Raw genomic sequence first — 13,550 nt, forward strand, 5'->3', positions numbered from 1 at the left:
AAAAAGTTTATTTTGCATAAAGATCCGCAGTCTATTGATCATTTTGGAACATTTTATGTAGCAAACCAATTGTGCTCACTTCTTTAAAAAAGTCCAAGTCGTACGGTCCAATATTAACAAAGTTATACGATTTTTAAAAGCGTCCGAGTATGAGTGGGGTACAGTAGACTCTCGGACGACGCGATCAGAAATTACATTTGTATATCGTTCATTCATAAGAAATGCTACACAACTCAACAATTTTTTTAAACTATTTTTATTGGTTCACTAGTTTCGAAGACTTTTAATGATTTTAATAGGTTGCCGATAATACATAATATCAACACTCTTAAATTCGTTCTACCATTCTCGCGTTTTACGTTTCTCCTACTCGTTTTTAATCCATGAAATCCGCAGTGTAGAGTAATAAATAAAGTAATAATAATAAGTAGACTGCGGATTTGATGCATTTCTAACAAAAATGAGTGTAATTTAAAACAGCAAAAGCATTAGAAGAATTTACAAGTACTATTATACGATTTTCAACCTATTAAACATATTAAGAAGGAGAATAAACTTGTGTGTCATTCCAGTTTGTTGCAATTCAGGTAGAAAATTTTTATTTTACATAAAGATCCGTTGTCTAGTAATAAGTAATACGGGTTTTCAAAGTATCAGAACGAAGCAAGGAAACCCATTCAACTACAATATAATACAATACAATACAATAAAATACAATAAAATACAATAAAATACAATGAAATACAATAAAATACAGTACAATATAATATAAAATACAAAATAGTATTTGAAATATTTATTGGGCCAAATATTGCCCACCTCTGGATGCAACCACGTGTGAACCGCATTTGTTTTGCCACGGATGTATTTCTCGGGGCGGACGGCAACTTCTGCTCGGCATATCTCAGATAAAAATACTCCGAAGAAACGGTCTGTCAGTTCTTACTTTCTTCGTTTCCTTCCTCTTTGCGCCGCTGGCGCACTTTTTTCTTTCTTTCCCGTGGAATCTCACCGTTTGCAAATGCGTACCAAAAAGACCGTATCGCGTGTCGCCCGAGAATGCTACCAGTTTTGCATTAATTACCATATTGCACTCGATCGGTACCGACTTCTTAACCCTTCAACGAGATTTCACGGAAACGTTTTCGCCTTGAACCATTTTTCCGCTGTTAATCGTCGGACAAACGCACTGCAATGTTGTCTAATGTTGTACATCGTGACGATTAGTATACATTCCGTTGTACAATTGATCGTTTCTCGTTACACCTTCTCGTGCTGTTCGCGTAGCATGTATTGCTGTGCTTACCGTTAGAAATGGTATTTTTTTTTTTGTGAACAGAATAAGAAAATCGATGATCGATAAGAAAATAATATGGAGCAACTAACGAGATGGACATAGAATCTGGAAAAGGAATGACAATGCAATTTGTTCCAGATTGTTCGGGACGAAGTGCGACAAGTGCAGTGAGTGCTTCAGCAAAGACGACTACGTGATGAGAGCAAAGAGCAAGATTTATCACATAAAGTGCTTCCGATGTTCGGCGTGCATGAGACAGCTAGTACCTGGTGACGAATTCGCTTTGAGACAGGACGGTCTTTTCTGCAGACACGATCACGACGTTCTCGAGGGTGGCAAGCTCTGCTCCGGGCCCGGCGGTGTTCCCGGCAGCGAGAATAATAACAACGCATCCCTCATGAATAATAATCACCATCTACATCCCAACGACGGCTCGATATCAGGTAATGGAAATATTTATTTCTTCTTTTTTTTTGCGGATTTTGCTTTGTGTCTACACGCACAGTCTTCGAGACAATAATCTTTATCTTGCTTGCGATCTAGAACAAACTACAAAAGAAAGTATTACAGTAGAACCTCGATTATCGTTACACTCAGTTATAATGCTAGATACTTAATAAAAGTTGTTGTTTCTTACAGCTTTTTTAGTTGGGTCTCTATAGAAAATTTAAGAAACACGTTTTGTAGATCTGTGTCAATTATGAATTGGTCAATCGAAATTGGTCAACGTTGTTAACGAGTTACAAAGTATTCCAGTATTCAGTTCATTATACAAAGTATTCTAGTGTTCCCGGGTTTGAGAGCATAAGGGTGGCTACTGTGTTTCCCGAATAGTATCGTAAAGAGGATCAAAATTGAATGACAGTATCATAACCTTTTATCACGCGGACGAACGAGCGTGACTTATTTGTAGATTAAATTGTCTGGACACGGTCTATCGGGGCACAAAGGGCAAATTTGCAAAAGGGCTATCCGCTGTAGGGGAAGCTCAAAGGACCACCCCTAACATAACGGGGTATTGTGTTAGGATCCTCGGGGTCATAATTAGGTGTTGATAATTGAAGCCGTTAAGACCTGGAAGGCTTGACCACTTTCCTCCTACGCGGCAGGATTACACAGGATTAGTGTTCTGCGTGCCAACCATTCTAATATGTACACACGCGCGCATTGGCTGGATCGGCCTGGATTAAACGTCCAATGAAGCTCGCGTTAATAATGAGTTAATTAGATAGCATGTTATCGCGGTGTTACATTATCGCGTGTCGTGTTATTGGCAAACAAACTGTAACAACCTAACAACATTCTTCCGAGTAGCTACACAGCGGCAATAGCAGTTCCTGTCCTTTCGGTTTATTTGTTGTTAATCGAACAAAGTCACAGAGAACGCGATGGATAAACTGGGGATCTTTATATAAAATCAAAATTGTTTCTATCTATTGTAAGAGACAAAAGTTGAACGAAAATGTGTGCGCCCTCTTCTAATAATTTCAACAAATCAAATATATAACAATGCATCGTTCCAGCGTTGACTGTATTATTGAAATGCTTGAATTCGGCCAACTTCAAACATGCATAACTTTTGGACCTAACTAAAAAAAAGCCGAAAAATCCAAGTCGAATTGGTCGTGCGGTAAGGTAGAGCGACCGCGTTATCGACAAAAATAGGCGAAAAATGATTTTACGTGCCCCAACTTTCCGTCCTTATATGAGAATATTTTTCGCTGGGAAAGGGCTCATTCGAAAGAGGAAGGTTCAATCTAGCGCGCACTGGTCATCAACTATGCATCAAGCTGCATAAGTTTATGCAAATATTTGGTAATATTAGGGGTATCCATAAGTAATCAGTTATTTGCAAAGAATTTGTTTTGCCTTTAGTTCTGTACCGATCGTTAAAGAGGGAACACGTGTTCTTTTAGAGTTTTCGGTAAAGCAGTCTGTGATCAAAATATTCTAAAAAGTATGATTTTTTTTACAACCCTGTAATAAAATGGCGGCGTCCGTACCTTCCGAGAATCATATTCGTCATTGCATACTTTTTCATTTTCATGCGAGATTTAATGCAACGGTAACAACAAAGAAAATTTGCGATGTTTACGGAGATGTATTGAAGGTCAACAAGTGTCAACGTTGGTTCAGAAGGTTTGCTGCTGGTGATTATGATCTCTCTGACAGGCCTCGAAGTGGACGACCAGCTGAATTTGATAATGACACCCTAAAATCTCTAGTGGAAGCTGATCCAAAATTAAGTATACAAGAATTATCGAGAAGCCTTGGGTTCACACGGTCAACTATACAAAGGCACCTACACCAAATGGGAAAAGGCATATAGGCAAGGAATGTGTAACACATCAATTATCTGAGACCAACAAGAATATTCATCGATCAATTTGCACTTCATTGCTATCCAGATTTCGTAGAGATCTATTTCTGAAGAATCATTACCGGAGATGAAAAATGGATTCTTTATGATAAAATAAAGCGTTCCAAGCAATGGCTTTCTGCAAATCAAATCGCCATATCAACCCCTAAACCTAGCTTATCACTTAGAAAGGTGTTACTGTGCATTTGGTGGGACTGTCGTAGCATAATTCACTTTGAGTTGTTGAAACCTGGAGAAACAGTTACAGCTGAGTTGTATTGTCAGCAATTACAACGGCTGTATTCAGAACTATTGAAAAAAGGGCATCTTTAGTCCACAGAAAAGGTATAATACTGCAAATTGACAATGCTCGGCCCCATACAGCAAAACTCACTCAGGAAAAAATCAAAGAATTGCAATGGGAAGTTTTACCGCACCCCCCGTACTCACCGGATATTGCTCCCTCTGACCATCATCTTTTCAGATCTCTGGAGCATTATTTAAGAAATAAAACATTCACTTCTGTAGAAGATGTAACGAGGCACCTTGAGTCATATTTTGGTTCATGAACCCTGGATTTCTATAAGAGGGGGATTGAAAATTTGCAGGAAAGATGGCAAACTGTCCTTGATAATGATGGAGATTATATAATAAATTAAGAAGTTTGTTTTAGATTTCAAAATAATTGATTACTTATGGGTCCTCCTAATATAAGCGATGGAAGTAGGCCAAAAATTGACGATATGCACGCATTGGAATCCAAGCATTTTCATGCCATTGGATGAGTGTTCTGGATGAAATCAAGAGTGGCGCGCGCTAGAAAATATCTCCAGCTACAAATTGAGCTATATTTTGTCTTGATTCTCTGCGAAATAAAGCCGAAAACTTGAAGCACGTTTCTGACGTCAGAATTCATAATATCGATAATACAGAGGAAAAAATGTGACAAGTTTGGTCACAGACTTAAGACCCGTCGGATCAAGACCAAGACGGATCTTAAGTCAGTGGCTGAAGGCTGTGAACGGAAATTATACAGCAGTTACCGCCTGCTGGCTCTGCAAAAGTCACGTGACTACCCTTGGCTCTTAATGAGAGTCACTATAAATCCGTTAATCTGATTATCAGAAAAAGAGAATCCAGCGTGCCACTGGTTTTTCGATTTGGTGTAAATCGCGCGCAGCGATGAAGCATGTACCGGCGCGGCGATCGAATAGTTTTGGTTATTCACTGTATATTTAGACGGACGGTCTAACAACGTGGCACGGCGTTGCTTAATCGATGATAATTGAAACTTGTGTGGTACGTGTGACACAGGGGCTAGCTGGAACGTAGTTCCTAATTACGGGCGTAAACAATCTCTTAGTGTCGCGCGCGCGACCGGCATATCTTCCTATGGTGTTTGTCACTTGGCTTCCTTATGGAAATTGTTGTGTCTAAACATATTTTCCGATGCACGAAACCGTGGGCCCACGGACCGGTGACGGCAGTGGTTTGACAACTCTTTACAGAGGAGCCGAGGTGTCAAATGTAGCACCTCTCTGCCAACTACTGTGGCACATAACTACGCACGATCTCTATCATTTCCTTTCCTTTTTTTTCTTTTATGAAAGTTTATTCAATTCTTTTTTTTTTCCTTCTCTTTCGGGAATCGTGTCCCCCTTACACAACTTAATGGGGCAGAGGGGAGAGGATCTACTACTACGAATTCACGTGCAAGCCGTTCGTTCCACGCCGTCGAATTTTACCATCCTAATCCGCCGTTTTTATTGTTGAAATTTCAACGTTTATTGGTACCCCTTTTGGATATCGATTCGTGTGATGCTTTTTGTTCAAGATCGAACAGGTTTTTAGATTGTACAGTGGTGGTAAAAATTACAAAACGCTAACAAAACATCGACATTCTTTTGTCAATAGGCTATACGATACCTCCTATTTGTTGTACAACACTTAACAAATACTTTCGGATTGATTTGCATAACTTTTTCATTCGATTTGATTTCACCGCGTTCCAATTTTCTCCATGTACCAACTTGTTGCGTAAACTTTCTTCCAGTTCATTGCTATTATTATCGTATCACTTTCCATATGCGTAGACACTTCTGGCTGAAGTTCCGAAAATCGGTCAAATGCACACAGCTTCTTTTCGTATTAAAATCATGTTTCCCAATTGAATTTTTGGCTTTCCGGGAAAAAATGTTTTATCATATCGGTACATTTTCTACCTTACCGACGAGTTTTGGTTAGGTTTGGGTGGAGGGACGGGTGCAGCAGGATTTGATTTGTTCTATCGCTCTGTTCGTTTCTCGATTTCGCGTGGTAGCCAAATCCTTCCGAAGGACACTGCCAAGGAAACTGGATCCTTATCGCAGCACGAGTTACTTATTACTCGTTAATTGGGAGTTAATGAAATTCAACTCTCAACAGGTTTCGCTGTTTCGCCGACTAAAATGTGCCCGAAAGGTTTGTGATTCTTCGTTCTTTCTCTTTCTTTTTTTTTCTTTCTTTGCTCGTTCGCGCAGTCTTTCGCTGATCGATGCGACTAACAAGGGAGCTGAACCTGAAAATTCTTATTCCTTTTGAATAAGAAGTTTTTTCTTCTTTTTTTTCCTTTCCTGATTCGTAGGTAGGTTCGACACAAATATCTCACGACTTTTACTTATTTCGTGCGCCGGTAATTAACGGGCGAAGTCGTATAGATTGGGAGGGGGGGGGGGGGGTGAGACACGATCCGTTTAGACGAAAAACGGGATCTACGAAAAAACTTGGGTAACGGGAGAGATCGTATAGAAATTAAATTCACGAATAACGATATTGTTCTTTGCAACTAGATTGCGTCTACTCTATTTTTAACAAGAATGGATCACTTTGATCTCTTCTTGCTTGAAATTTTTATTAAGTCGATGATTTGAGACGAAAATTTCTTATTAGTTTTAACGGAGATTCTTAGAAAAGATATGTAGTAACTTCAATATCCTTAAATTGACCTGATTTGATCATGCATGAACCACGTTAGGATCTCACTTAAAGATATTTCGGAATCAGAGTTTTCAGATGTAATCACTTTTCCTCGTGAAAGAAGATGGTGGAAGATGGTAACTGCAAAAATAGATTCAGTATTATTCTAACAAGCAAAGTATTATTCTCATCTATACATATGTATACTTGAATTCATATTAGAAAATATAGTATTCATATTAGAAAAATTAACATAGACTTTATTAGCCCGCATTTGATTATTTTAAACCTCGAACAAGACATTTGGCATGCCGCCATTCACTATCGAAATACACTTCAAATCGAATTATCGTTATTATCGCCATCGCTATCTATTATCAAAATAGAAAATCACTGTTTACGCTGAGAAGAATGATCGAAGTCCTACCTGGCCTTAGCCTTTCCAGTTCAAGTGTATAAATACCCAAAGATTAGGCACTTATTCTCACTAATCTTATTTATGGTTGATCGGCTCCAAGTCCCCCGTGTACACTGCTGGTGTCCAATCAGTGTCAATTCGTCGAAGTCATCGTAATTGCGTTCGGTTTCGTAAAAACTTGGAGACTCTAATGAGAATACCTAGAAACTTTTAGAAAATGCCTAGAAACTTGAATAGACGGATTCTTGTTATTTTTACAGAGTAATGTAAAATAGTCACTTTTTTGAAAGTGATATAACAGATTGTCAACTTAATTTTGTATAATACTCGTACACGCGTATTCCAATTTTGAAGTTTTCTTTTGTCCGCCGCTACATTGTCTTCGGCCGCCTCGAATACGAAGCAGGCATTTGTCTTTGCGTTCTCCATCCGCCATGTTGAACTACTATCCGGATCTCCCATTAGCCGGCGAAGAAGGTTTCGCAAGACCGGTTAGGACGATAGTCGCAGCCGGACATTCTACTCGGTATTCTCCTGATTTAGTTGCGTTGCTCTTCCCCGAGTAGGAAGGCTTTCTTCCAAATAAGCGGCGTATCGGACCCGGGACCCGGGACTCGGGTCCTGGGGAACCATCGGTCGATGAAAAACACCGGGACTTGCAATTTGTGCAGTGTTCCTGTTAAGCTTCCACCTTTCTCGGACAGCGAGATAAGTAAACGTCCTAGTTCAACTAAAAATCAGGAATTCGACAGTAATGTCCGCCGCGGAGAGGATTCCCGGTGATGCCCCCGACGCTTAACATAAAACCCTTATCAAACCAATTTGCCTCTAAAACTTGTTCGCATGTTTTATGACCGTCGTTGCGAAATGGTACCCTCCGCTGAAACCCAAACTCGGGTGTGTAAAAAGCAATTTTCGAAAGGTGTACAACTTTTATGCGACCGTTGGTCACCGCTAAATCCATCATGATTTTATTCATTCGGTTTTATTTATACTTTAATCATTTCAATTTATTCCTGGTTCTCGAGTTGGTTTTTTGTTCGTCCTGTTTAGAGATGACAAAAATTACCCTTTCCTCGTGGTTACAAGGAAAATCGTCAGGTTGGATTCTGCGAAATTGCGAACGCTTTGGACGGTGACTTAATTGTTGTTAACCTGCTCGCAGATTCCGGGTCCGAGAGCGGATCGCACAAAGCAAGCGTGGGTGGTAACCGAGGATCGGGCAGCCATAAGAGCAGCGGCGGTTCTGATGGAAAACCGACCAGGGTCCGCACGGTTCTGAACGAGAAGCAACTTCACACTCTGAGAACTTGCTACGCGGCAAATCCGCGACCGGACGCGTTGATGAAGGAGCAGTTGGTGGAAATGACGGGTCTCAGTCCAAGAGTGATTAGGGTATGGTTCCAGAATAAGCGTTGCAAGGACAAAAAGAAGACGATCGCGATGAAACAACAGATGCAGGAGAAGGTGAGCATGGAATTTTCGAAACTCCCTCGTTTTCTAGGGGACTGTGTCCTGCTTTTCGCAGGACATTTTCCTTTCGAGAATCGATCGTTCTGCTTCCGTCACGGTTTCGAATCGTGAAAAACCAATTTACACTCTGGTGCGTAACTACAGCACCGCTAAAACTTTCAAAAGTTTTAAACAGGCGGAGAATATTATTTATTTGAAAGAATATACAGGGTGTTCATTTGAAAACTTTCCGGCCGAATATCTCGAAAAGTATGAAAGATATTAAAAAAGCGTAAAACACGTCCTTGGAGTTCAAGAGGGAAAGAGGACCGAAATTAGTGCGCAGATAAAAAAAAGTATCCTACGAAAATTGCTGGTCTTTTTACGTACAATAAGAACCCGTACTAAAAAATATAGGTTTCCATTTGAACAAACAAAGTTGACCTTCTAATGACCTTGAAAACACCACCCAAATAAAAAACTGATACTGCCCCCCCTATTTCCCCCTCGAACTCCTAAGACACGTGTTTTTTACACATTTTTAATATCTTCCATACTTTTCGAGATATTCGGCTGGAAAGTTTTCAAATGAACACCCCGTATATAACAATAACTCATGTTTTCAATTTTAAAACATTATTCGAAAACTCTGAGCATTTCTTTCTTTCTTTCTTTCTTTCTTGAAGATCTAATAATGCCTCGCACTGCAACGAACAATTTAACGAATCGCGGTGTTTTTGATTGCAGGATGGTCGTAAATTAGGCTTCGGAGGAATGCACGGCATTCCTATGGTGGCCAGCAGTCCCGTGAGACACGAGAGTTCCATAGGAATGACGCCACTCGAGGTGCAAGCTTATCAACCGCCATGGAAAGCACTTTCGGATTTCGCTCTCCACACTGATTTAGACAGGCTAGATCCTAACACGCCATCTTTCCACCATTTGGTGTCGCAGGTAAATATGGTTAGAATTCATTTCTCTCGGTTACGTAAACGAATACGGACAAAATGTTCTTATCAATTACACCTAACCCTAATCGATTGGAAAGCGATTAAATGGTGCTACAAGGTGAATCGTTCGTTCTCAGATGCACGGCTACGATCTTCATAGCGGGCCACCACAGTTACCACCCCCGGGGATGCTCGGTGGGCCCATGAACGACGGTGGAGGCGGCGGGGGTGGTGGTCCTCTACCACCCCCTGGTCCCCACCATCCTGGCAGCGGTGGGCCAGACATGGGACAGCACCCTGACAGTACCGACAGCTACGTAACTTACCTTGAAAGTGACAGTGACTCCCTTCACCACGATACAGGAAGTCCATAGTGTTGCGCGGTGTGGCCAGAACGAAAGTGTCTTCGTGGTCTTCTTTTGATAAGTGCTTGAAGAGAATAGTAGTCTGCGAGAACAAATAGGGTGGAACAGGCAAATGGAACCGAACGATGAAAGTTGTCTCGAAATTCATTAGGCTTTCCCCGGTAATAATAGCTTGACCCTTTCGCGCCTGTTGCTATCTCGAACGCGCACCCTGGATGAAATTTTCCTCGATCGAGGAAACGACGAGTTTCGTTTTCATCGCTAACCGGTTTTCGAAATACGACACGCTCAATCGTTTAAACAAATTACAGTTCGACCAGCAGACAGCCGAACATCGTTGCTGAACGTTCAAAGCGTTTCGCTGCGAATCCCTGTAACAATATTACCGGCACGGATTCAAATATCGTGATTTTCACTTGTTTCCATTTAAATAACGCCAGTGTTTCGCAGCTTGAATCTTTTGAAAATTTATTTGAAATTATCCGGAATCGAAAACCCAGGCAAAATTATACCGCAGCGATTTTCTACGTCCTGTACCAATGTATAAAACTTGACATTTTATTTCCCTAAATTAATATATTTATAAAAAGAAACGAGTGTCCGTTATCTTTTAAAGTAATATTTAAGAGTATATTAAAACCGAAATACTTTGTATTTTCATCCTTCGAGCAGTGCTTGGTATGTCAGTGTGCATGCGAACGAAACAATTATTTCTCTCGAAACAATCGTACAGCGAATAATATAAATGATTTCTTAAATAGTCTGGTAATGATTACACGATTACAGTTTTTTAACAGCGCGAAATCACTTTCTCGAATATTTTAGAATGCGAGAAACGACGCTACATACACGGATACTTCGTAATAATTCCAAAAATTATTTATTATTCTAACAGTATCGCATTAGTTTCATGTAAAGCTATTTATCGAACATGAACAGAAGGAAGGTACTACAACTGCGTGAAACTTTCGATTGTATAAATATCCGTTAGGTTTCAATATTTTTATAACAGTCATTTAATATATTCAAGTATTGAAACATTTAGGTACTTTTATTATAGACGTATTTTAAATAAACAAATAACAGTCGAACTCGAAGTTTTCCATTCTTTCTCGAACTTTTGGATTCACTGCTGCGCGAAAGGGTTGAGGAAAACCAATTTTTCTCGGACGACAAAAGAAAGGAAACTGTAACAAAGCGAGAACTAATTTGCAGAATCATGAGCTTATGTAAACGGAGGATCGAAGCGAAAGTGGGGGAAAAAATTATAATTAGAGATTATTGTAAGATATGCAATTGTGAAGTCTTACGTGTCCGAAGCGCGCTTCGATCGTATTTCGAAACGATTTCTGTCGGTGATTATTTGAACACGTTATTTTGTCAGAACGTAAGGGGTCACGCTCAATGTTTCACAATTAAAACGTTTGTACGACGAACAGGCAAAAATTCCTACAAATTACGAATAGTTCGGTTCAGAAGAAATCTCAGGTAGAACACGTATGTAAACTGTGAACTGTAAACGAATCATCGAGGGGGTACGCGACGGTCGTCGAGTTTCTCGATGCATATTGCTGTCGATCGTTTTGTTACGGAACGATAATAATTGTCTTTAAGGAAACGAACGAGAAAATGATATGAATCATTCTGACATTTTTCGAACGATCCCTCAGTTAAATTCGCCAAAACTCCGGAAATTCGAACGGATCGTGAACAAAAAAAAAACGAAGAAAACGAGACTGGGATAATTTGCACGGTTCGTAAAGAGAAAATTGTGAAAATTAGATTTCGGAAGCTTTCGAGCAAAAATTATGCTCGTACGCTGAAATTGTGAAACGGTCGAATAAAAACCAACTTCCTGATAGGAAATTAGCCTGGTTAGACAACAATTGCGTGACTAGCGATCAATGGATAAACTAGAGAACCATTGGATTTGTTTGTTCAATATTTATACACATTCGGTGAGCCTCGAGCGACACAATTACAGTGGGAATGACAATTACCGTGCTTATATTAATTATACTTATCTTCAACACTAAACCTACTACGGTTAAAATGACCGGTTTTCTATTTCACCATTATTAAAAATTATAAAAACGTTTTCATAGGAAGTGACTGAATTGACTTCTTTATTTGCGCACAGATTATAATGAAAATCGTTCGAAGTTTAAATAAATACAATCTTCTCCCTTCTATAAGACATTTCACTTTTATATGTCTTGTGCTTGGTAGGTTTAGTGTTAAAGCATAATGAATATTTAAAAAAAAGGGGATATTAAATTTTTTCATTAAAATCAGTTAATATTATATATCTCTTTCTTAATATTCATTATACTTTAAAAATAAGTGTAATTAATATAGGCATAGTAATTGATACTCCCATAGTGAGTGGGTCCCTTAGTCTATACAGTTTTGTGAATAACGAAACTTATCAGGGAATGAACATTAAAGTATCTAGATCGAATGATTTCATCCAAAGGAATTGTAATCGTATCGAAACTTCTGTTTTACGCCGAAATCTAGCGATTATGTTGAAAGTTAACAATACGATGTCGCATTTTTCGCGCTTTCGGCCCATCTTTGTTTGTTCTTCAGTTTTTTTAGCTCGTATAAATGACCAAAGAGCGGTTTTATTGCTGAGAAAGAGAGAAAAAGGGAGAGAGAGAGAGAGAGAGAGAGAGAGAGAGAGAGAGAGAGAGAGAATGAACAAATGAAATGGGAGAAGGATGCAGTATCGTCGACAGAGTTGGGCAAAAAGAATCTGTTGTATAAAAGGAAAAGTAAGGAAATCAAAATGGAAGTAATGTGTGTTTGTTCGTGATAAATAAAATATTTATTTGAAGAACATTTCGTTTGTAGAAGGAGGACAACAACCTTTCTGTTACGATTGAAATGTAGTTGAAAAAAATCTTTATAATAGTCCCATCTTTATCTCTCAACAATGTTATCCAATTTCTCGTGCGTATACGAACAAAATATTGTTTACCTACATGTAGTCACGATAATTTCATTTATTTATTTATTCATCCAGCCCGTATAATAGCAAAAACTTCTAGTATTTTCTGCCGTGTTACGTTGATTCTTGAATCGTTGTTACATTTCATTTTCCATATTACGTATTCTATCAATTTAAGATACGACTCAACATTGCGAGACAAAAAGTTGGATATTACTTGAAGTCACACAATTTCACTGTGCTGAAACGAAACACGTTAATTGTCTACTGTATAAAGGGTCATGTATCGTATTTATTGCAGGTATGTATGAATTTATTGCGTTAGGATAATTCGGTACAGTAATATTTAAATAATTCCTTAAATTATATTCGAACCTTATGATTTCACTCGAAGAAATTCAGTAAATGTAAATGAACAATCCACGTGTTGCAGATCTTATGCTGCAGTATACGTATTTAAATTCTAAAAACGTTAAATTCGTCAACAATGAAATACGGAACTAACGAAACCTTATTATTTTCAATTAATCGATGTATAACTATTTTGTTTGCTTATTAGAACTATACTCGAAATTGAAATACTTGGAGATCCAAATCGAATATTACTTTCGGATACACTTGCGTTAGTCAACATTTATCTGCGAAAGAGAGAAAAATCAGTAAGAAGGCGGTATATCCAACTCTGATCGTCAGACTGTGTTATAGAGAATGAAGGAAAGGCCCATTTTATCTAATTCATAATATCGATACACAAATAGCCGAGTCACGTATAAACGATAAAGAAAAAGGTAATATCGGCGA

At 38.9% G+C, this 13,550-nt stretch overlaps 1 protein-coding gene across 1 annotated transcript in view; it reads left to right on the forward strand.

The window, feature by feature from the left end:
• Positions 1-11,763, forward strand: part of Tup (LIM1_Isl and LIM2_Isl domain-containing protein tup) — a 46,766-nt gene extending 35,003 nt beyond the window's left edge. Inside the window, exons 3-6 of the mRNA XM_076788061.1 lie at positions 1,436-1,740; positions 8,195-8,496; positions 9,229-9,435; positions 9,569-11,763. Coding sequence (XP_076644176.1) covers positions 1,436-1,740; positions 8,195-8,496; positions 9,229-9,435; positions 9,569-9,805 — 1,051 coding nt within the window. The 3' untranslated portion in view covers positions 9,806-11,763. The remainder of the gene's footprint in view (positions 1-1,435; positions 1,741-8,194; positions 8,497-9,228; positions 9,436-9,568) is intronic.
• Positions 11,764-13,550: the final 1,787 nt, after the last annotated feature.

The sequence above is a fragment of the Halictus rubicundus genome, chromosome 5 (genome assembly GCF_050948215.1).
Source record: "Halictus rubicundus isolate RS-2024b chromosome 5, iyHalRubi1_principal, whole genome shotgun sequence".
NCBI lineage: Eukaryota > Metazoa > Arthropoda > Insecta > Hymenoptera > Halictidae > Halictus > Halictus rubicundus.